The following is a 24,524-nucleotide window of genomic DNA, read 5'->3' as shown; positions in this document are numbered from 1 at the left end:
CTCTCTTCTCTTCTCTTCTCTCTCTCTCTCTCTCTCTCTCTCTCTCTCACACATCAATAAACATACATCCTCGAGTTAGGATTAAAAAAGAAAGAAACAGTACTAAGATCCAGACAGTATGCAAAGTTAACCTACTATCTAAGTAATTACACCTCAGGCTCATTAGTGTCCCAGCTTCATTTAAATTCACACCTCAGCAAAATTGCAAAATACTCGGTCTTGGACCTTCAGAGTGGCATTTACATAGTTGAAACCTTGAAAGTTAAAATCCTTAAATGCCAAAGATTTCTCGTGTATCTATATACCACATGCTTGCCTTTGTAAAGATCTGTGCCCTCAGCAGGGTCAAAAAAATTTAACACAAGTAATATTAGGAATCTATAAAAATCATTTTTCACCTAAAAATTAAATGCATCTATGTGCAACCTGTCCAATAGAACGAGATATGGTCTGGAAAGAAATAATGACAAAAATATGTACCTCACAAGGATCAAAGGGGATAATACATGTGAGGTAATAAATAATAACGCACTATATAAATGTTAGTAGTAGGTGCTAATGTTAATAAAAACACAATACATTGTACACCTTAAATTTACATAATTTTATATGTCAAATATATCTCAATAAAAGGTGAGAAAAAATAATAATAAAATACAGTAGCAATCCCCTCTTCTCAAAGAATTGGGGCAGTTTGTTAGTTGGCTACTTGGAGAAGTCAGTTAAAGCAAGGAATCCTACACACTGATAAATACATATTGTAGCCATTTTATTTTCATTTAAACCACGTATAAGTAGAATTCATTCACCAGTCCTCTGTGTGGGGCCATGGCCTTTATCTTTGAGTTTAGATCTGCTGGAATTCCAGTCTTTCTTGCATAAAGCACACCCATAATGCAGCATTCATATATAGCAATTCCAGTTGTATTAAAATGCAACAAAAGCTTCAACACAAATGAAATAATCAGAGAGTGTCTTTTCTTTTTACAATTTTTCCAATATTTCACACTTATTTTATTAGCCCCTAATTTCTGAAAGTACTCCCTTTTCTCACTTTTTTCAGAGCATTCAACTTAGTTTTTATAGAAATAACTCCCCTTTTTACACCAAGATTGCTTCCGTTTACAGAATATTTAATAACAAATGCATCAGTGAGTTGGGGAACCAACACAACCGATTCTTAGTAAGTAAATAATGTGACTTGTGGGTGTAAAAGTGCATAAGCATCTCCCCGGAGGAGTAGCTCAGAGCATCGTCCCGATACACCAAGGCTGCGGGTTCACTACCCAGTCTGGGCACATACAATAATCAGCCAGTGAATGCATGGACCAGGAGAACAAAATATGATGTTTCTCTCTGTGTCTATCTGTCTGTCTCTCTCTCCTCCCTTCCCCCCCAAATCCCTATACTCTCTAATCAATAAATAAAGAAAAAAAGTACACAAGCATCATACAGCCGTAGGCCCCATACTGGGAACATAAGTAATTTTACCAAGGATATGGACATTACTGATTTATTAGCTATCAGTTTTAAAAGTCTTTGCATATGTAGGTCAGGTCTCAAGCAAAGCTAACAAAGAAGAAAGTTCAAAATAGTTTCCCCATCTCTCTCACAGACACAGACATACACACACACACACTATCTGTTGTATTTTTCTTCAATCATATTTGATACACACTTTAGAGACAATAAAGTCAATGAGTAAAAAAACACACAAGAATACTGAAATGAAACAACAGAAAATGTATAAGTACAACATGATAAAATATCAGAGGATTTGACTCCTGACAAACTAAATGAGTCAGTAAAAGACATTTTAAACAAATTATCAGTGGCTCTATATTAATTTGAAAAAATTGATGATCCACCTTAAAAACAGCCTGTTAACAGAATGAAAAAGAAGCTTTTGTATTTATTTTCTTATCATGAGGGTGAGGAGGGTGATGTGAGAACTTACTTATTTCACTGGAAACCTGGTTCAGTTTATCCTGCGACCTGCTGATAAGGACAACCTTCATTCCACACCTCGCCAACTGAAATAACGAAAGACACCAAACAGTTGAGTCATACCTGTGCATTTTATTGAAAACAGACATTAGACATATTCTCATTTTAAGAAAACCTGACCATATGATAATCCAAATTAAAAAAAACAAGCAAACAGCCCTTGCTGATTTGGCTCAGTGGATAGAGCGTTGAACTTCAGACTGAAGGGTCCCAGGTTCGATTCTGGTCAAGGCCATGGACCTTGGTTGCAAACAGATCCCCAGTAGGGGATGTGCAGGAGTCAGCTGATTGATGTTTTTCTCTCATCGATGTTTCTACCTCTCTATCCCTCTCCCTTCCTCTCTGTAAAAAAATCAATAAAATATATATTTTTTTTAAAAAAGATTCAGGGTGAAATACTTAAGGGTGAATTATTATGATGCCTATAACTTACAAATGGTCGATCTAAATTAGAATTATAATAAAATTAAATGTGGCAAATGTTAGTAATTGGTGAATCCCAGTGAAGGGTATATGGGTGTTCATTATATTCTTACAATTTTTCTGTAGTTTTGATATTTAAAATAAACTGGGAAAACAAAAGAGGATTTTTTTAAACCACATGTGTCAAACACAAGGCCCGCGGGCCAAATCCGTCCCGCCAGGCCTTGCAATGTGGCCCGCACCATGCTGTCATCACTGCACTCCGCTGCGTTTCCATCACAATGACAGTTTATGACTGTTCAGTAAACCATTCGGCCCGCGATTTAGGCTGGATTTTAGATTTTGGCCCCTTCTCTGATTGAGTTCGACACCCCTATTTTAAACAAAGAACAACCTTTGGGAGTTACAAATGAGAGATGCAGTGGATCTGCCAGGATCTTCATCTCACCTAGGCAGTGTCATAGGCTGTGGGTGCCTTCTCGGAACCAGAAAGCAGGGAAGCTGGCCTGAAGAGTACTGCCAAGGTTCCTGCTTTTTATGATAGCCTTCAAACCATTATGGTTTCCTATCCTTTCATTACATTCCAGAGAAATTTGAACCCTTTGCCTGAGTCTGCCAATATATTTCTGTCCATTATAGTCCTTCCTATGAAAATGATTTCATAAATTAATATGGAAATATAACCTATAGAATAATATAGCCACCTTTTAGAAAATAGTTCAAAACTGAGGACTATCCAATTACTCGCCAAAAGAAAAGGTTTTTTTCTTACACAATATATTCCATATACAGCATATAAACCATAAACACAAAATGAATTAAAGACTTAAATGTAAGACTTGAAACCATAACACTCCTAGAAGACATAGGCAGTAAATTCTCTGATAATTCTCTTAGTAATATTTTTTCTGATATATCTTCTCAGGAAAGGGAAATGAAAGAAAAAATAAACAAATAGGGCTACCTCAAACTAAAAAGCTTTTGCACAACAAAGGAAATTATCAATAAACTGAAAAGACAACATACTGAATGAAAGAACATATTCCCAAATGATATATCTGATAAGAAGTTAATATCCAAAATTTGTACCAAACTCATATACCTCAACACCAAAATAAACATTCTAATTTAAAAAAAAATGGACAGGCACTGAATAGGCGCTTCTCCAAAAAGGATATACAAATGGCCTATAGACACAAAAAGATACTCAATATCACTAATCATCAGAGAAATGCAAATTTAAACCACAATGAGATATCATCTCACACCTGTCAGAATGGCTATCATCATTAAACCAACAATGAACAAGTGTTGGCAAGATGTGAGAAAAGAGAACTCTGGTGCACGGCTGGTGGTATTATGGATTGATGCAGCTACTATGGAAAACAGAATGGATATTCCTCAAATAATCCTGTATAATAAAAGCATAGTATGCAAATTGTCCCCTCAACTTGGAGTTGTCCATGAGTTCAATCTGGGGTGGGGCAGGCTGGAGGCAGGGAAGGAGGCGCTGGCCAGCAGCGGTGACAGGCAGCCAGGGGAAGGGAGGGAGTACCAGGACGGAGGATGGCAGCCACTAGGGATCCTACCACTGCATTAATTTCGTTCACTGGGCCTCTAGTTAAAAATAAAACTATACTCAGTAATTCCACTTCTGGGTATATACCTGAAGAAAACTAAAACACTAATTCAAAAAGATGTATGTATCCCATGTTCATTATGGTGTAATATTTACAATAGCCAAGATATGGAAGCAATCCAAGAGCCCATCAATACACGAGTGGATAAAAAAGATGTGGTAATATATAAATGGAATATTACTCGGGATAAAAAAGAACAAAATCTTAATATTTGTGACAACATGGATGACCCTAGAGGGTATTATACTAAGTGAAGTAAGTCAGACAGAGAAAAGAAAACACCTTATGATTTCACTTATAAGTAAAATCTAAAAAACAAAAGAAACAAGCAAAACAGAAACAAACTCATAGATACAGAGAACAAACTGAGGGTTGCCAGCTGGGAGGAGGGATGGGGGGCCTGGGTGACAAAGGTGAAGAATTAAGAAGTACAAATAGGTAATTACAAAATAGTCACTAGGATGTAAAATATAGCATAAGAAATATCCTATATAATAAAGAGGTAATATGAGAATTGACCATCACTCCAACATACAAGATGGCCACCCCCGTGTGGACACAAGATGGCCACCACAAGATGGCCAGCAGGGGAGGGCAGTTGGGGGCAATCAGGCCTGCAGGGGAGGGCAGTTGGGGGGGATCCAGGCCTGCAGGGGAGGGCATCTGGGAGCAACCAGGCCTACAGGGGAGGGCAGCTGGAGACAACCAGGCTGACAAGGGAGGGTAGTTAGAGGTGACCAGGCCAGCAGGGGAGGGCAATTGGGGGCAACCAGGCTGGCAGGGGAGGGCAGTTAGGGGAGACCAGGCCAGCAGGGAGGGCATTTAGGGGCAACTGGGCTGCAGGGAAACAGTTAGGCATTATTGATCAGGCTGGCAGGGGAGTGGTTGGGGGCCAGCTGTCCTGGATTGTGAGAGGGATGCCCAACTGCCCGTTTGGTCCAATCACAATGGGATTGGATCCAAATAGTCAGTTGGACATTCCTTGAGGGGTCCCAGATTGGAGAGGGTACAGGCTGGACTGAAGGACAAACACCCCCCCATGCACGAATTTCATGCACCAGGACTCTAGTAATTAATAATATTATACTAGCTATATATGGTGCCAAATAGGTACTGAAATTATCAAAGGAATAACTTCATGAATTGTATAACTGTGTAACCATTATGCTGCACACCTAAAACTAATATAAAATGACTTTAAGCAGGAACCGGTTTGGCTCAGTGGATAGAGCATCGGCCTACGGACTGAAGGGTCCCAGGTTTGATTCCGGTCAAGGGCATGTACAGTGGTTGTGGGTACATCCCCAGTAGGGGGTGTGCAAGAGGCAGCTGATCGATGATTCTCTCTCATCAATGTTTCTAACTCTCTACCCCTCTCTCTTCCTCTCTGTGAAAAATCAATAAAAAAAATATTTTTAAAAAAATGACTTTAAATGTCAACTGTAATTGCAAAAATAAAATTTAAGTAAATAAATAGAAACGAAAACTGTTCATATTTATACAATATAAAATAAAATTACACTAAATTTTTCACAATTTCAGATAAAAAGTTTTATATAAATTTTGTTTTTGTATTTTTTAATACCAAAAATAAGTTTTGAAAATGACCTACCTCTTCTGCATATGATTTTCCAATTCCATCAGTACTCCCTGTGACAACTGAGAAAAGAGAAAAAGTAACAGTTTAGTTTAAGAATTATAATTAAGAAATGATCATACATAGCGAGGACCCACCAATTAAATCCAAGAGGACCTGTGTAATACTTTGATATAAATTTGAACCACCTGGAGCAATACCAGCAGTTCAAATTTAGCTCTGAAAACCCACCACAATTGCCAAAATTAAAAAGACTGCAGCCCTAGATGGTTTGACTCAGTGGATAGAGCATCCACCTGTGGACTGAAGAGTCCCGGGTTTATTTCATTTTTACTATTGATCACAGATAATCAGACATATATAAAAATTTTAGTCTTCTTTAAACTGGGTGAAATATAAACTTCCATATTGTTAAAGTCACTATTATAGGCCCAGAAAAGCAAGAATAAGCTGTCAGTAAAGTTATTAAAACAAAATATTTAGTATTCACATCATTATAGGAATATTTACTCAAGGTAGTTCACTAATATCCAATTAATTCTCAGAACAGCTATCACCCCAATGTACAAGAACTTGTGCAATGAGCCTTGCAGTGTTTTCTCACTCAATTCATGTTATACAGATAAGAATTCAATTTTCTGAAATACCACTTTTATGATCTCATTCTCCTATCAAGGAGTGACAATGTTTCCCTATTAGCAATTATTAAAACTTCTTGCCATTCACTTCTCCCCACAGCTACTACATGGGGCTACCATCATTCATCTCCCACAAAAACTACTGCAGAAGAGGAACCACTTTCTAATTCACCTGCTCCCATTCTCCAATTCGTTCTCCACATGGTAACCAAAAGGGCAAGTCGGATCACTTCCCTACCTAAAATCTGTCAACGGCTTCCCACCCCCCTAATTCTTTACAAGGTCTTCCAAATAACACAATTTTCCTCTCACCACTGACTGCCTTTGTCATACTGAAATTTTTTCACTTCCTCCAAGGTAATATGCTTTCTTTACAAATGCTGTTTCTGCTACTTCCAATTTCACTCCAACCAGTGTCTCTCCCCCATCCTTGAGGTTTTCAGTTTAATTTTTCCTCTCCCACCATTCTTGCCTTAACCTCTAGACCAGTGGTTCTCAACCTTTCTAATGCCTCGACCCTTTAATACAGCTCTTCATGTTGTGGTGAGCCTCAACCAATTATTTTTGTTGCTACTTCATAACTGTAATTTTGCTACTGTTACGAATCGTAATGTAAATATCTGTGTTTTCCAATGGTCTTGGGCTCTACAGCGACCCACAGGTTGAGAACTGCTAGCAGGGTCGCCTAAGACCATCGGAAAACACAGATATTTACATTATGATTCATAACAATAGCAAAATTACAGTTATGAAGTAGCAAAGAAAATAATTTTATGGTTGGGATCACCACAACATGAGGAACTGTATGAAAGGGTTCACGGCATTAGGACAGTTGAGAACCACTAACAGGATCTCAAAACTCGCTGTCCCCATCATACTCTGTACTTTCTCTTAATAACATTCATCATATAGATTTCAATAAGGGTCTAAGTCACCACTTACAAATAAAAAAATTAAAAAGTTATTTTTACCAGCAAAGATGGGCTTATTCAAGAATAGCAGAGAATTGCAATTTGGAACAAGCACATACTACAGCAAAAACTATAGGCAAGTCCAGCAAACAAAGGAGAGGAAAGTTACTTTATAGAGAAAAAGGAGGAAGAAAGGAGGGGGTGTTTTGAATGAAAAGTCCATGAAGGAAAATGAGAGCTCAGGGTCGTGATGGCTTCCCATTAGCTGGGCTTGTTGCTAGGCAAGGAGAAAATCTTCATTCCATCCACTGGGGTAATAAAGTAGAGACACATCTTCTTGGAAATACAAGGTATATCTCTTCCCCTGTGATTATTGCTTCTTCCTGTGGAGGTGTGTAACTAAGGTGGAGTGGTAAGGCCTGACAGCTCCTCCTTCAGACCTCCTTACTACATTTAAAATGAGATTTCCTTTATTCATTTCACACTATAGTCTAACTGCTAGCATAGTGAATGGCAAAAGCAGATGATTAATGAGATTTCGCTGGATGAATGAATGACTGAATCAATAAAAGGAGACTATGACTAGAAAACTAGCCTCTGCTTTATCCACTCATTTTTTTTTTTAGAAATAATACCCAATCACCTACTGTACACAACCCAATATGCTCTTCAACCCCTCTCAACATCAGGAATCTGTGATCTAAAACCATTTTTTTAATGTAACAGAGAAAAGTTTCACTTTAGGGTAAATATGTAAATATACATTTTAAAAGAATTCTAATGCTCTCCTTGAAAGAAGGTGATTTTCAATGTTAGAGAAAACTACTTCACTCATAATGTACCAGAGTGGATACGAAGTGAATAAATCCAAAGCAGAATTAGGGGAAGGGAGGAAGAACCATTTTGGTCTACTAAAGCATGCCAAATTAACAAAGTAGGACAATTCACTGTTCTTGCCATTAAGATTTGCTTCTTCAATGAGCACTGGGTTGTTTTCATTTTGCTATGAAGTAAGTGAATAAGTTAAGGTACTTTTCAACAATACACAGAAAAAATAGCTACAGGTATCACCCATAACCAATAGCCTAAGGTATAATATTACCACAATCCTATGGGCTGTGGGAGCACATATGATGGCCAGGGGCAGACTTGTGCTAAGGGGGGGGGGGGGAGGGAAGGGAGAGAAGGGGAGAAAGGAGATTAAAAAAAAAAAGGCTATGTCTTCCTATATAAATATAACACCAGAACCCAAATTCGCAAGCCTCTGAGAAGAGGAAACTGACAAATATAGAGAATATTCCAACTTGGCATCCAAAAGTATCTAGCTTGTTATAGATTATATAAAATACTGGCAACTGACCAGGGCTCAGCTTCCAGATTTTATACAGTCAACAAAAATACTTTAATTTGTGTAGGTTAAAATTATTCTACTTTTTGTCCTCAATTTGCTAGGAACAGATATTTTTAGTAAGTACCAAATCAACTTATCAAAATTAAACATCAAAAATAGACTAGAATAGAGAAGCACTGGAAGCAAACATGCTATTTTTAGCTCTTCTGTCTATTCGCTGCCACTGCCTACCAAATTCTGACTGCAGAGCCCATGCATAAGAGCTTAGTTATTCCAGGCAGGTTCCTTCTCGTGACCCTTTTTTTTTCTCCCTGAACACCTGGATGCAGAGAACACTCGATTGATTAAAGATTAATACTGCCGCAAACCATGACAGCTGCCTTTCCTGTGAGTGCTTTTGGGGGTGGGGAGGACAGAAAATGACAGAGAGCTTGCATCAGTATTCCACTTGGGGATCTATTACATGGGAAGAAAATTGCTATTTCAATTCCCTTTTGCTGCTAAAAATAGCAGCCTCGATTGATTCAAGCAAAGGGGGAACCGGCTTGGCAGTGCTGAATTTAGAAACCACTGAAGTCCCAGAGCAAATGCTAACGTAGTCTAACACATGCCAGCTCATATCTAACAAAGAACAAAGAGAAGCATGCAGGCTGCAAGTTAATAAAACAGCAGCAACTTCCTGCATTTTTATTAAAGGTGATCAGTGAAAGTGATGCAAATTAAGAAAAGATTATTATAATCTGTTCTTCTAACAATAATTTAATTTTTAAAATTTACAGGGGAAAAATAGATTATGCATAAAACCAGATATTGTGGGCATTTCCCGCAACATCATGGCTTGGGAAAGTTACCCATTTTCTTCAAGCACAGTATATTACTAAAGAAAGAAAATGCCCAGTATACATATGTGCTGTCCCAGGAGAGAGGTTCCTTCTCCCAACAATCCACTCTAGTTCCCTAATGGCCAGCCCTCTTCAGCCTTCCCTCCTCTTCTCTTGACTCAAACAAATACTGCCGATAGTGATAGCATGCCACTTCAAAACCTAACAAACCAAAAAGCAAAACTAAACAACATTCAAAAACAACCTATCGGTTCAGAAGAGAGAGAAGGAAGAAGCTATGAAAAGCAGGATCTGCTGAAGGCAGCTGATCCCCTGGGCCAACTTCCAGGCAAGGACTTGTAATGCCTTCTGGTGGCACTAAAACCCCAAAATACCTTCTGCCTGGATTTTTCACTTTACTTGGTTAACTGAAAACCTTTCCAGAAAAATGATTCATTTCATTTCATTCCACACCCTTTTTAAAAATGCAAACGCCTGTGTAAGAATTAAAAAGCTATCAATCCTGTGCCTAGGTATGATTTAGAGAGGATTCAAACTGCGCTGTGTGGTCTTTCTGGGGATACCCAAACTGTGACATGGAAGGGGTTTCATGAGAGTAGGGATTCTGGCTGAGGAAAAAAGAAGTTACTACTTCTGGACCACAAACCTAGTAAAACCATAATGGAAAGATGGTAGGCGTTTGATATTTTAATACAAAGAGAATATATGAAGTGGTTAAGAATATGGACCCTAAAGCAAGACCAAAAAGGTTCAAGTCTACATTCAAATACCAATTCTACTGTCTATCATAAGCTACTTAACCTCATTGTCTCAGTTTCTTTATCTGTAAAATGAAGACAATATTATCTGTCCCATAGAATCACTGTAAAGATTCAATTAAAAATGTTAATAATAGTACCCGCCATTTTTACCAGCAATTTTCAGTTGAAACTCAAAAGAGTGCCAAATAAGAATTGTTTGAGAATTACATGGGACAATGTATATAATGTACTTAGCATGGGACTTGGTACCTAGTAAATGCTCAGTAAATGTTAGCAATAGCCAAGGAACACTAGAAAGTGGAAAGGAAAGTTTAAAAGTAACTAAGGTTAGGTATGATACCAAAACTACAAGCAACAAAAGAAAAATAAGTTGGACTTTATCAAAACTAAATGTTGTTTTGTTTTGTTTTTTATATCAAAGGACACTATGAAGAAAGTGAAAAGAAATCCCAAAGAATGGGATGAATGTTTGTGACACTCCTGTATAGGAATGTTTGTGGCATCCCTCCTCACAATAGCCTAAAGGTGGAAATAATCCAAATGCCCACCAATGGATTAACAGATTTTTTAAATGTGGTATATCCATACAATGGAACATTATTCAGCCATAAACAAGAACCAAGCACTGACACATGCTACAATGTGGATAAACTTTATGTATGAACATTATGCTAAGTGAAAGCCACATTATAGAAACGTCTAGAATAGAGATGTTTAGTGGTTGCCAGGGACTAGGGAATGAAGGATGAGGAGTGACTGCTTAATGTTAGGGTTTTGTATGGTGATAAAAATGTCTTGGAACTAGACAGAAGTGATAGTTGAATAGCAATGAGAATGTACTGGATCTCACTGAATTGTACAATTTAAAATGATTAATGGTTAATTTTATGTTAAGACTTTTACTTCCATTTAAAAAAAAAAATCTCTTTAAAAAACAGTAAATACTAGCTTTTTACCAAGAGCTATATCAAAAAAGAAAAAGAAATTACTATTTCTCTTGTTGTGTCACCCCTTGAATTTAGGACGTAAAATTCTAATCCATAACATCATTCAATTTACACAACAGGAACTGTCCAGCTGGTGCACCTCAATGATTGAACATTGATCTAGGAAGTCATGGTTCTATTCCCAGTCAATCAATGATTCTCTGTCATCACTGATGTTTCTCTCTCTTTCTCCCACCACTCCACCACTCTTCCCTTCTGAAATCAATAATATATATATATTTAAAGAATACAGAAAAAACCTAAGTTTGGATTGTTCCTATTGGTAGAGCAGCAATTTTCCATGTATCTAAATTTAATGTGTACCTACACAGTATCAAACAGACTTTTAATTTTTCCAAAACTATATTAGGCATAATGAGTAAATGCCCCAATCCTCTATAATAAAAGGGTAATATGCAAATAGACCAAACAGCAGAAAAACTGAACAACCAATCAAAGCATAATTTGCTAATGATATGCTAAGACTGCTCAACCACTTGCTATGATGTGCTCTGACCACCAGGGGGCAGATGCTCTGACTGGTAGGTTAACTTGCTGCTAGAGTCTGGCCAATCAGGACTGAGCGAAATGGGCCAGACATGCCCTGGAGCCCTCTGGAGGCCCCTCCCCAGCTCGATCGTGCCCCAAATGAGGTCCCTCCACCTGGCCTGCGCCCTCTCACAATTCGCTCTCTCACAAACCGGGACCCCTCAGGGGATGTTGGAGAGCTGGTTTCAGCCGAATCCCATAGGCCATTCCTCTTGAGAGGGCACCAGATGCAGGGCTCATGGCTGGTGAGTGCTGCTGCAGCAGCAGAGCCTCTCTTGATCGGGACTGATTGGACACAAGCCTGTGGTAGGCACAGTGGGGCCAGTGGCAGGTAGGAGCTGCAGGCAGTTTGGACTGTGGGTTTTGGCCAGATCCCTGCAGGCCACCCAGAAGGACCCCACTCGTGCACAATTCATGCACCAGACCTCTAATAACTATATAAGTGAGGATAATACATATTAAGAACTTATTATAGTATCTAATTTTAAAATAAAGAAACCATCTCAGAGAGGTTAAGTGACATAAAATCTTAAATCTAATCACCAGGACATGAACCCATTACACAACAGAATACTGACTTACAAACTTCTAACTATCTATAATAGTCATGTTTAGCGATAATGTATGGATAGTACACATACTTCAGAGTTCCTTGCTCATTAATCTAATAATGCCGAATCCAACTTTATTTTTCACTATTTTTTTAATGTGTTTTTACTGATTTTTTACAGAGAGGAAGGGAGAGAGATAGAGAGCTAGAAACGTCGATGAGAGAGAAACATCGACCAGCTGCCTCTTGCACACCCCCTACTGGGGATATGCCCGCAACCAAAGTACATGCCCTTGACCAGAATCGAACCTGCGACCTTTCAGTCCGCAGACCGATGCTCTACCGCTGAGCCAAACTGGTTTTCGGCTATTTTTTACTACTTTTTAACCAACCTCTCAACCCCAGCCAGTCTGTCTAGTACATCCCAAATATAACATGCCAGGGAATCAGCTCCATGTTGTGCCCAAGTCACTCCTCATATTGAGAATGACATTTTTCCTTACTCTTCATCCCCATCAGCCATCTTTCAGTAACTGGAATTTCTAAGCTTCACAGAACACAATAATCATTAAACTTGACTTATCATGTGGCCTCTAAGATGTCAAAACCTCCCTGTTAGAGAAGGCTAAATAATGTACACAAGTTCAAAATAACTGGAAACAAAGAAATAGAACCAAAGTTCCCTGACTTGTTATCTGGTTCTTAATCCTAATGATTAATTAGATCCTGACATACAGCAAGGAAAAAGAGTTGGTGGAATAGTTATGAGTCCTACCTCTGATATGCAATGTAATCCTGGTTTTATTTTCTTGTTAATGTGCAGTAGTTAACATTCAAATGAGACTTGTCCAGCCTATGCAATTGTTTTATGTTCAACATAAACCACAGCATTGCCTCTACTCCTATATAAGAAATTTATATCTCATAAATGCCTATAGGTTTGAAGTTACTTCAACAAGTCCAAATTGGAACAGTCCTATAGCTCAAAATAAAAAATGTTGGCTTTGACATACCTTATGATTTTACACATTTAACTAGTAGAGTAATAACGAAATCAATATTCCCTTAGCTTATAAACAGTATGCAAATGCACTAGTCGAACAACAGTACCTACTATATGAGTGTCCTTGAAATATATAACACCAGCCTGGTAAAGTGAAAAAGCTGTAATGGACTTAATTGCTAATTCCAATAATTAGCTTCTTTTGAATGGTCCAAATGTATAAACACCAAGGTAGATATATATATAGGGAGGGTTATATATATATTATATATATATATTTGGTGTAGATTATTTGGCTTATTTCAACCTAATTCATCCCATTTAAGCTTTGAACCAATATTCTTCAGATAAGTGGGTAAATTCCTCCAAAACAAAAAGATTTTAGATATCATTACTCTGATAAGTCCCTCCCTACTAAGACACCATTCTGCTTTTAAGTGACTAGGTTTCTTGCAGTAACACTACAATAAAGTTCTATTTTGAGCCAGAGTTTCTTAGTAAGTAACCGCTTTTTCTTCAAAGATTACAGTTTCCTAAAGATCTAAATGTTGATGAGTAAGCCAAAGCAAACAGACCTCACTACATCCCTAGGTACTTTACCCCTAGGAGGAATCAAGTTCATCTAAGGCAGCGTTTTTCAACCGCTGTTCCGCGGCACACTAGTTGCCTGGTGTGCCGAAGGTGCAGACAAGACAAGAATTTTATAATTTTTCACTATTTTGTTTACTTAATATTTCATAATAAAGTAATTATAAAATACTTTCTTTGTGTTTATTTGATTCCTATTCAAGAGAATTACTTTATATATAGTCAATATAGGCACAGAGTTAAATTTTTTAACATTTTCTAATGGTGGTGTGCCTCGTGATTTTTTTCATGAAACAAGTGTGCCTTTGCCCAAAAAAGGTTGAAAAACACTGATCTAAGGTACTTGTCAACTCTGATGCTGGCCAGATCAAGAACTTTAAAACAGACTCCTCAAAAGATAATTTGATAAACAATTTACAATACATATCTTGATGACTGACTAGTAGCAACAACAAATTCAAGGAAGGAAATAAAGAATGCTAATCTATTCTCTCTGCTAGTTTTTGTTTATTTTTGTTTTGTTTGTTTTTAAACTCATCACCGAAGAGCCAAAACCATGGAAGCACAATTCCCTCCTGTCAGACAACATCTGGCTAGAAACTCTATTTTTTAAGGAAAACTCAAGACTGCCAATGAAATTATGCTGAGCAACTCAACAATTATCACACTTTTCAAAATGAGCACTCAATGAAATGCATTTCCAACTGAATCTTTTTAAAGGAGCTTCATGTAATCCAACACTATTTTTCTCAATTACAGAGATTATATTCACACAAAATAGTGGAGAGTTGATTAGCAGTCAGAAAACCTATGTTCTAGTCCTGGCTCTGCTAGCTAAATGAACCTGGACTATAATAGTAATTAACATTTTTGAGCCTGAGTGTCAACATCTTTTAAGTAAAGTTATATATTAAATATATGCCCAAGATCCTATGATTCCATTATTATGATTATATAAAGTCATAGCAATGGCTTCTCTCTCATCTTTAATGTCTAAAAACACACACAAGTTTTAGAAAGAGTATTAAGTCAACTCAGAACTGTGATTTAAAATCATAGAAGAGCCCTGGCTGGTTTAGCTCAGTGGATAGAGCGTTGGCCTGCAGACTGAAGGGTCCTGGGTTGATTTCCAATCAGGGGCACATGCCTGGGTTGTGGGCTCCATCCCCAGAGTGGGACATGTAGGAGGCAGCCAATCAGTGATTCTCTCTCATCATTGGTGCTTCTGCCTCTCTCCCTCTCCCTCTTTGAGGTCAACAACAACAACAAAAATAAAAGATCCCAGCCTAGTGGTGGAATGTAGTCCTGTGCACTAACCTTGATCTTCCCTGGAGCCTTTTATTTAAATAATACAATAAGGCTGCCCAGCCAGTGTGGTCTAGTGGTTGAGCGTCCACAGTTAGGTTCCCGGTCAGGGCACATGCCTGGGTTTCAGGCTTGATCCTCAGTGTGGGACATGCAGAAAGCAGCCATTCAATGACTCACTCTCTCTCTCTCTCTCTTTCTCTCTCTCTCTCTCTCTACTCTGAAATCAATAAAAATATATTTCAAAAAAGAAAACAAAAAAATATATTTTAAATACAACAGGGCTACTTTGGGGACACCATATCGAATAAGAATAATTAAGGACATATCTACCAAAAATAATGAAGACTGTAACATTTTACATTTTACATTAAATTTGTTGTCTGATGGAATCTACTTATTCCTTCTGACAAGGGCTGCTGGATCTAACAGGACCAGTAAGGTTCCATAGGCCTCTTGGCCTTTAACGGGCAACAGTCCTCTCTGTCATATGCTTATCTGACTACACAATTGTCCCTGTCCATGAGAATGAGCATGGCTCCATATAAAGCATATTTAAGTAACTACTCTTTAAATAATAACTATAGGCTCACATTTATATATTGTATTTAAAATCTGCTCGCTAATTCATTGCATAAAGCAAACTCCCCCAGTTAACTTAATAGAAGCCTTAAAAATATTTTTAGAATGCAAACTCACACACACACACACACACACACTAGTTATTTTTATAAATTTCTATTTTTTTACACCAGGTTTCTAAAGAGTGGACTACACCTATATTCTGACAAACTGGCAGTTTCTAATTAGAGACAGAATGAGTACCAGAAACCATATGAAATTTTAATAGGCACGCCATATCATAATATTTGTTCTAGAAAAGTTATTCAGATACTACCTCAATGTGCTTAATCTTGGAGGCTCGGTCCATTAGAAGGCCAGTGCTAAAGCTGGGAAATTCCTCTTTCCTATAATTCAAGAGATAACCAAGTGAAGAGACAAAGACACTCTCTAACAGCAAAGAATTCTAATGGCACCTGTTGAGCAAGGTATATGCTTGGGGCTTAGCAATGGAAAAACTATCTCTGAAATATGACAGAGCTCTGGACCAAATTACATCTAATGGTAAGGCTTAGTTGCAGAAATCAGGGGAAACTATACAGCCCTCTCAGGTCTAATTCATGCCTTCAATTTCTCCTTGTTCTTTTGCTCAGGCTTTAGGGATTCAACCCCATTAGCAGTATTCTCACCTACTCTAGCCACTGGACCTTAAAGATAAATACCCTGATCCAGTTAACTACCTCAATTCACTCATCTATAAAATGACAATAGTGATGGTACTTAATTCAGAGATTAGTATATGGTATCAAATCCTTATAAAAGTATATGGCACATAATTAGCATTGCACTAGAGGCCCAGCATGCACAAAATCGTGCACAAGTAGCTTGCTTCCTCTTGCCTCAGCTGGCTGGCCTGCCCATGGCCGCTAGTAGATCTCTGCCATGAGTAGCTTGTGCCCCGCCCCACCTGTTTGGTCGTGAAGCCATTATGGTGTCACAACAAGCATCAGCCATGTTTTATTATTATTATTTAGTACACTGTTTATAACTATATATTAGTATCATTATTGTTAATTCTTTTAAGGATCTGATTGCTAACTATTACATAAAGTGAGAAGAATAACAGTAACATGGGAAGTTTTTTAAATTTAGAAATCTTACAAAAACTTATATTCGAGGTTCCTGGCTACTTGATAACTAACACAGCACCTCACCGGGAGTCCATTTTGAGGATGGACCACCATCCTTTCTTAATCTGTTCCTCTCTTGTGCCTTTCTCTTACTTAGCCTTCATTTACTAAAATTAGAATGTTCTCTTATAATCTAACTTAAATAGACCCTTCTATATGAAACTTTTTCTGAGACCCACCTTCTAATATACTAATAACTTACATTTTTTGTTTATTTCACCTCTCCCCACAATTAGAATGTAAGCTTTACAAGGATAGGAATTATTATATTTTATTTATGGATGAATCTAAGTAACTAAAATAGTACCTGGCATATAGATTTTCAATACATATTATTGCATGATGAATATTCAATCTGGCCTTCAGATCAATAGCCGTTTCCTATAATAGACAAGTAGAGATGTGGAAGCAGCTGCAGATAGATGAATGAATTATGTGATACTGAAAATCTGTGAATTGGAGTATCTAATACATGAAATAAAAACATCCTCCTCCTCCAAACAGCTGTATGAACAAATCAAAGGGAAAAGAAGAGTTGGAGGGAAAGTGAGACAAAGAACAAAAGCTGGCCTGTGTGACGCATTTATAAAACTGATAGCCTGTCAGCACGACACTGATGAATATTTTTGCAGGATAAAAATGGCAACCCAGTGTCTAAAAATAAACCACTGCGCTGCAGACCTGTCTGGTTCAGCTACACCACTGGAATACAAACACACCCACTCACTAGCACATTTTGACTCAAGGTTTCACAAAGACAGAAGAACTGAATGTTTTGTTGGCAAGAGAAGATATTTAACATGGTTTTAAATCAGTTATATTCTCTATGTAATATATCTATATCTGAATTTGAATTTAACTTTAAGTGATTTTCACTTACTTAAAAATGAAAAATGGTAATAGTAATAAGCCATTAACTCACCTTATGTAAAAAAATTAATTTCTCTCAGCCCAATTATAGTAAAATTGAGTACCATTATGACCATCTTGGGATAATATCCTAAAATCGCAATTTAAAAATAGAATTGCAAATGATTTCTAAGCCATGCTGACTTAAATGGCAGATCTTGTCAAAATGTTATCTGCAGATGACTTTGGAGATGAGGTGAAAAGCCTGATCTCATTTTGCATCTGAAATCTACAATAAAAAGTTGTTAGCTAAAAAGCAAAAGTGAATATACAGTCCTTCACAAGTAGCGGTTTAATTCATCAAATCCAGTCACCTTACTCAATCCTGCCTTATGTGATTATGATTCTGCTCTTAGCTAAATTATGATTTCAACTCTAAGAGTTACAAACTTCTGGAAGGCTCTAGAACATTCTGAATACTGTCATACTACCATTTTTAATAATAAAAATGAACTCTCCATAACAATAAAATGTGAATAATAAATTACACTTGATCCTTTATGACCACTCCATTTGGAATAAATAAAAAAAAACACCCAGCTCAACACTTCAGGAACCAATGAAGTTTTCACAACACAGTACAACAAAAACTGCCTAATTCTTGGTGGTGTTCAGCTGTGCCAATCACTGCACAGTAACTAACTATGCAGTTGTCCTGGTGGGTGTGGGCAGGTGAGGTGGTAGGGGTAGACATCTCGTCTTCTTAGTTCATAGACCTCCAGATCATAAGCTGAACTGAAGCAGATGTGCCTGAGAAACTTCATGTGCATCATGACTCTGACAAGATCCTGGACTTCAAGTTGATGCCATAATGGGATAAGACTTCTGGGAGATGGGCAAGTGTATTCTGCATGTGCAGGAAATGTGGACTGCTACACTCAGAGAGCTGACCATAGCAGATCACTTCCCAAGATGGTTGCAACAATACCTCCCCCTCTTATGCCACTTTACTGTGGGAATTTGCCATTCTTCAATCAAAAGGTATCATCTTTCCCCTTCTGCTTGATTTTGAAATGGTCCTGTGACTCCCTTGAGTCAACAGAATGTGGCAAAAGTATCACTGTCTGACTTCTAGTTCAAGGCTTTAAGACACCTTGCAACTTCTATTTTTACTTTCTTGGAACAATCTCAGTGAGATGTAAGGAAGCTCAACCTAGTAGAGTGAATGATTACAGACCTTTGGGAGAGACCATAGAGGAGGACTGAGGCTCCCTCTAGCCCCAGTAGAGATGCCCTAGCCAATAATACCATGTGAAATAGAGAAAAGCTGTCTGCACTGAACCATGCTCAAATGCTCGATCCACAAATCATTAACAATAATATGTTTGGCTGTTTGCTTAAGCCACTGAGTTTTGGGACAGTTTATTATACAGCAGTAGATAATTGAAACATTGAGGAAAAGGTCAGTCTGAGTAATGGAAATGTGTTAATTTTTCAATTTTGAAAAAAATACATTTTTAATACTTTTAAATATTCACAATGATTTTAGAATAACCTGGGAAAATATCAGTGAATTAAAGCCCCGTGGAGCTTATATTATAGTGAGGGGAACAAGGAGGGGTCCTTAGGAATCTGCTTTAATAAAGAAAATGATTTCTAATTAGTACACCAGTATTCTAAGTTAGTGTTTGCTAAATACTGTAAATAAATCTAGTTTTAACTTTCTCCTTGAAATTGTTACATGGATGCTTTATCATTGTACCAGAAGCTATTTTTAGCCAGACCTTCCTCAGACTGAGCCAGAAGAAAAACAAGGTCAAGATGATATAAGACCACATTTTGTGCACCTGAATCTTCAGGTATCTTCAGTGTATTGAATTAGAACATCAATACTGTCACACCTTTGCTCCTGCTGACTGCACTTCCTGGAGTGCCCTTCCCCCACTTCTTTACCTGATGGGCTCCTGATGCCCTCATCAATCACTCACTCCAGGCGCTTCTCCTGCTCTTTCACTACAGCCTATGCATACATATAGCATAATAGTGGGTATATCATATTATAACTTCTTATTTGTTTAATTGTCTCCACTAAATTCTAGGAGAGGAATTGTTCTTCCATTCCTAACATAGAAATCTACATATAATAATAAATGAACAATAAATGTCTTTTGAATGAATAAATCTTAAATATTTTATTAAATCATTGTTCCCTCTCTGGAAAAAAAAAAAAAAAGGTAATCCAAAAAAGATGGAATTGCAACTGCCTGGGAAACTATAAGGTATTATTCAAATTTTTTATCATTATTTAGCAGATAGGCCCAAAATTTTCCTCTTTCCAATACCCAAGTGTACTATCAAAGTAGGAAGACTTATTATACTTAAGGTCATTCAGAAAAGCATACCAACTCCCAAATAAAGTTCTCGTTTACTGTTTCTTTGGTGTGGTTTTCATCAGCATTCTGTTTTGCAATCACCTGTCATACATATCCTGTGTATCTGTATTTTTATTCCAAAAGCACAAAAGAAAACTTTCAGGGTTGATACACACCCAAAGGGCAAACACAATTTAATTTGTGGGTTTTAAAAGTCACAGGATTCCAGACCTAAACAAATTTTAAACCTTATCAACTTAGTTTTCAGGACACAATTCCCCTTTTTATCACATAAATTTGGTTATTATCCAGTATTGCAAGCAAGATTATAAAAACATGGAGGAATGAATGAAGAAGCATACAGACCAGCAGAGTCATAATTCAATCCCAGATACAGTACATCTATCACCTAGCAGATGTGCTTTATATCTATGCTGCCCAACACAGTGGCCACCAGCCACAGGTGGCTGTTAATTTAACTTTAAATTAAAATTAGATAAAATTAAAAATTCAGTTCCTCAATCTCACTAGCCAAATTTTAAGTGCTCAACAGCCACGTGTTGCTGATAGCAACCAAACTATGCAGAGTATGAATAGTGTTCTATGGTCAACACTTTCTTAAGTTACATGAAACACAATTTCATATCAAATTACAAGAGAATTCTTCCATTATGACTTCTGCCTGCAGTAATGAAAACTGTGTGATATTTCAGAAGAAATGTTAAATAGAGGGGTAGTCAAGGAAAAAAGAAATACATCATTTTTTTCATAGTCTGATATGAAACGCAAAGGTTTACATTAAAATTCATTTTTTGAAGTAACATATTCCAATTAGTGAAAATTCACTTTGTTTAATAAACTTTTCTCCCATTAGCATATACCTTTTTCTTAATGTATATGTTCAACATCATCACCTTCTGAGTTTAGGTAAAAGGACAATTTTTGAAAAGCCTTTTCATCTTAAAACTCCAATCATTTTCTTAAAATTATCACACTATAGTTTTAAAGTATTTTATCTGCTAGAATATATAAGGCATATGTTATTTGGAACTCTTAATAGCTGAATGTTAATTCTATAAAATCTAACTTTGGAATACACTTTTTAAACAGCTTCTTTGTAAAGATAAAATAAATATCTCTGCAAACTTATCTAACTTTAAAAAGTGGAAAATGTATCCAGTGCTAAGATTTATCTTGTATATCCATAAAATAGATTCTTTCTTTTGAAATATTAAACAAGCTTTCAAAAGTGGGATTCAAAGGTGGTTTATATTATAGAAATTGCAAATTCAATGAAATTTCAAAGAATTTCAAAGTACAATGGTAAATTATTTGCCCAATTAAAAAAATATTCTAAGTTTTCAGCTCTGTTAGGCAAAATATGTATTTATGTTCAAGTACTACTAGTAGATTAAAACACAAAGGAACCATCATTGTAATAAAAATCATCTTCAATATATATATTTTAGGAAGTGTCTGGTGCTCATTAGCACCCTCTAGAGTCAGTTATTATGAACCTGATCTTCAAACATAGCAATTCATTATTTAATATAAAAATGACAAAGGTAAAGAATTTTAAGAAACTTAAATGATATTCATATTATAATTTTCCCTCATAAATTTCAAAATGTCATTTAAAAGTCCACATGTGCTTTTTTTTTAAATGAGTTCATTTTGACAGTGTCTCTTTAAGAAATTTGTTGTTCTATAATAGATGGTTCAAGTGAAAGACATTAAGCCTTTTAAAGTTTACTATGCAAAGATTCTTGCTCAAAAACATGTTTCAAAGGTTTTTTTAGTCACATGTTTTTATTTCTAATTGTCCTCCACATGCCTAAAATTTAAGGATCATTCTAAATGTAAAAAAATTTACATAATTCATTCACCATTAAAATAAGATATGGAAGCAAGCTTGTATTTCTTGAATATGAAGAAAATTTCAAATGGCAACTCATTGTAAGGACAGTAGGGCTGGGTTTTAGAGTTAAGGAAAAGGAAGCCTGTGTGTATCATTTCTCGGATATCAACCACTAAATTCCTTATCTCTGAAAATCTCCTTTTATGCTTCCCCTTCAAAAGGGTAATTTAGTTCTCCCTCCCTGGAAGGCAGACACAGAGAACACCTGCAGCACAATGTACACATCATCATGGTGCAGAATTCAGCACCCTGGCCCCCTGGCTCCATTCCCCTGCCAGTGCTGCCACATGCACCACCCACGTGCTGAGTATGTGCCTATGCAGTACTCTCAGGGGCTCAGGCACATGCAGTCACTGTTCCCCCAGATGAAGCCCCCATGTGACCACAGTCAGGCCTGCAGTCACAATAAAGACAACAGCCCTTTCCATTCAAAAGAGAAGGGAGAAGTGGCCCAACACTTCTGAATTTTCTGAATGCCTTAAATAAATGTTTAGCAGCAAAATGTTTCTTGTTTACATCTACTAAATTATTTTTGGTGTTTTCTTTTGTCTCTTCAAAAATTAAAAAAGATCAAGTCATCATCTGAGTTCACTCTGGGGGAAAAATCCAGTTACTCCCTACTCTCCTCTTACTAGATTTGCCTAATGTTTCATAACAGGATACGTCATGAAAAAGGGGAAAAACGCAGCTAAGCATTGCACCAACTACATTGTTAAAGGCAAGTAAGTCAAAACACTGCTAATAATCCCTCTTCAGCTCTTCAATAAACTCACCAAGAGGAGGACTTACGCCTAACATTCTTGCTTGTGAAGGGTGAAAACCAGCTCTTTCTTTTATGGAGAAAACAGTTATGCAGCTTGGACCTTACCTGGATCTGTTACATCCTCTCCTCACTGCTGCTTGTTACCTGGGCTAGTTCACTGCCCTGTGTTTTCTCCACTGGAGGGCAGTTAGCTAAAAGAAAATATGGTGAAACCATTTGTTCTGTTCTACAGTTCCAGAAAAAGGCTGGGTGAGAAAGGAGAAGCTGCTATCATAAAGGACATTTCAGTAATATTTCTCAATTTCAGCTATTCTCTGTTAGCATGAAAATCATTATAAAAGATAAATCACTAATTGGCTAAGAGTGAAGACAAAAAAATCTGTTCCAAACACCACTATCTATAAAGTATAAATAAAAGATGAGGTGGAAAGCAAAGAATAATTTTGTTAATGGTGGACACCGTAGGTATCCAATAAGCTAAAGTATGAGTGCAAACAGAAATTCCCCTTTACTACAGTACCCACAGAGCATTTTCCCGGGAATGTGGTATTGAATTACTCGGTTCTTTTGCAATGATATAAATCAGGGGTCCTCAAACTTTTTAAAGTAGGGGCCAGATCACGGTCCCTCAGAGAGCTGGAGGGCCGGACTATATGAACTACTAATTCCTACTGTAACACCTCGGCTGCGCTCACCGCCCAAAAAACCTGGCGGGCCGGATCAGACTCCTCTGCGGGCCGCATGTGGCCCGAGGGCCGTAGTTTGAAGACGCCTGAAATCATGCCCAGCAAAAATAGCTCATTTTTATTTTCTATTTTTTGCATTATCATTTTAGAGATTAAGCCAACAGGGGATGCTATTCAACAATTCATTCATAGCTGCCTTTTCTTTATAAACCTAATCAATCTTAAGGGTTTAGTGCAAAATGTTTTCAATATGGTTAGGAAAAAAAATTAGTAGAGAGATACATAAATACTGCATTTCTAGATAAATTAAATAAGTGCTGTTTTCAGGGTAGCTTATAAAACAATAGCCTCCTGTTTTAAGGCTTGCTTTTGAATAAAACTATTAGGTTTCCACTTACCAGTAAGCTTTCTAAGCTTTTACTGTGTTGAAAGTAATATGATGGAGGACACCTCTCTATGGATATTACGCAGGGCATCGTGTTTTATTAAGTCAAGTGACAAATTATTGTAACTTATTTTTTGTTATGGATAGGTCAAGTTAATTTTTTAAAGTAGAAAATGGGGCAAAATAACTTGAGTGAGATTACACCTTCAAAAAGTCATCTAAACATGTATATTTAAACAAATTATTCATGTTATATTAAGTGATTTACTAAAGAAACCCAAAAGTCCCATCTAGTGCTTCATAATTCAATGGCCTTCGGACCATCCCCTACAGTCCTAAGAGAAGAAATAATTCCATTTGCCTGACAACACAGTTGGTTGCTCCCAATTCTCTCCCTATTTATTTACATCATGACTATCCAAAAAAAGAATATTCTAGGCAGAAAAGTAAGCTAGTACAAAGTGTGTGCTGTAGACATACAAGAAACAGCAAGGAGGCAAGTATGGCTGGGATAGAGAGAGGAAATTCCACTCAGGTCTGAGTTTAAAGGTCAACTGATGAGAAAATCTTGCCTAACCACCCTATGTAAAATAGCAGGAGTAAAACTTCCTTTCCTTCTTCCTCTGTCATTCTCTATCATCTACCTTGC

General features: G+C 37.1%; 1 protein-coding gene across 1 annotated transcript in view; it reads right to left on the bottom strand.

Annotated features, from left to right (window-relative positions):
* HSD17B12 (hydroxysteroid 17-beta dehydrogenase 12) overlaps positions 1 to 24,524 on the bottom strand; it is a 115,643-nt gene that overhangs the window by 70,194 nt on the left and 20,925 nt on the right. The window contains exons 2-3 of the mRNA XM_036428270.2: positions 5,683 to 5,729; positions 1,958 to 2,033 (exon numbers count right to left, since the gene is read on the bottom strand). Coding sequence (XP_036284163.1) covers positions 1,958 to 2,033; positions 5,683 to 5,729 — 123 coding nt within the window. The remainder of the gene's footprint in view (positions 1 to 1,957; positions 2,034 to 5,682; positions 5,730 to 24,524) is intronic.

The sequence above is a fragment of the Pipistrellus kuhlii genome, unplaced genomic scaffold (assembly GCF_014108245.1).
Source record: "Pipistrellus kuhlii isolate mPipKuh1 unplaced genomic scaffold, mPipKuh1.p scaffold_m20_p_9, whole genome shotgun sequence".
Lineage (NCBI taxonomy): Eukaryota > Metazoa > Chordata > Mammalia > Chiroptera > Vespertilionidae > Pipistrellus > Pipistrellus kuhlii.
The sequence above is the reverse complement of the archived record's forward strand: the minus strand, read 5'-3'. Positions and strand labels throughout refer to the sequence as shown.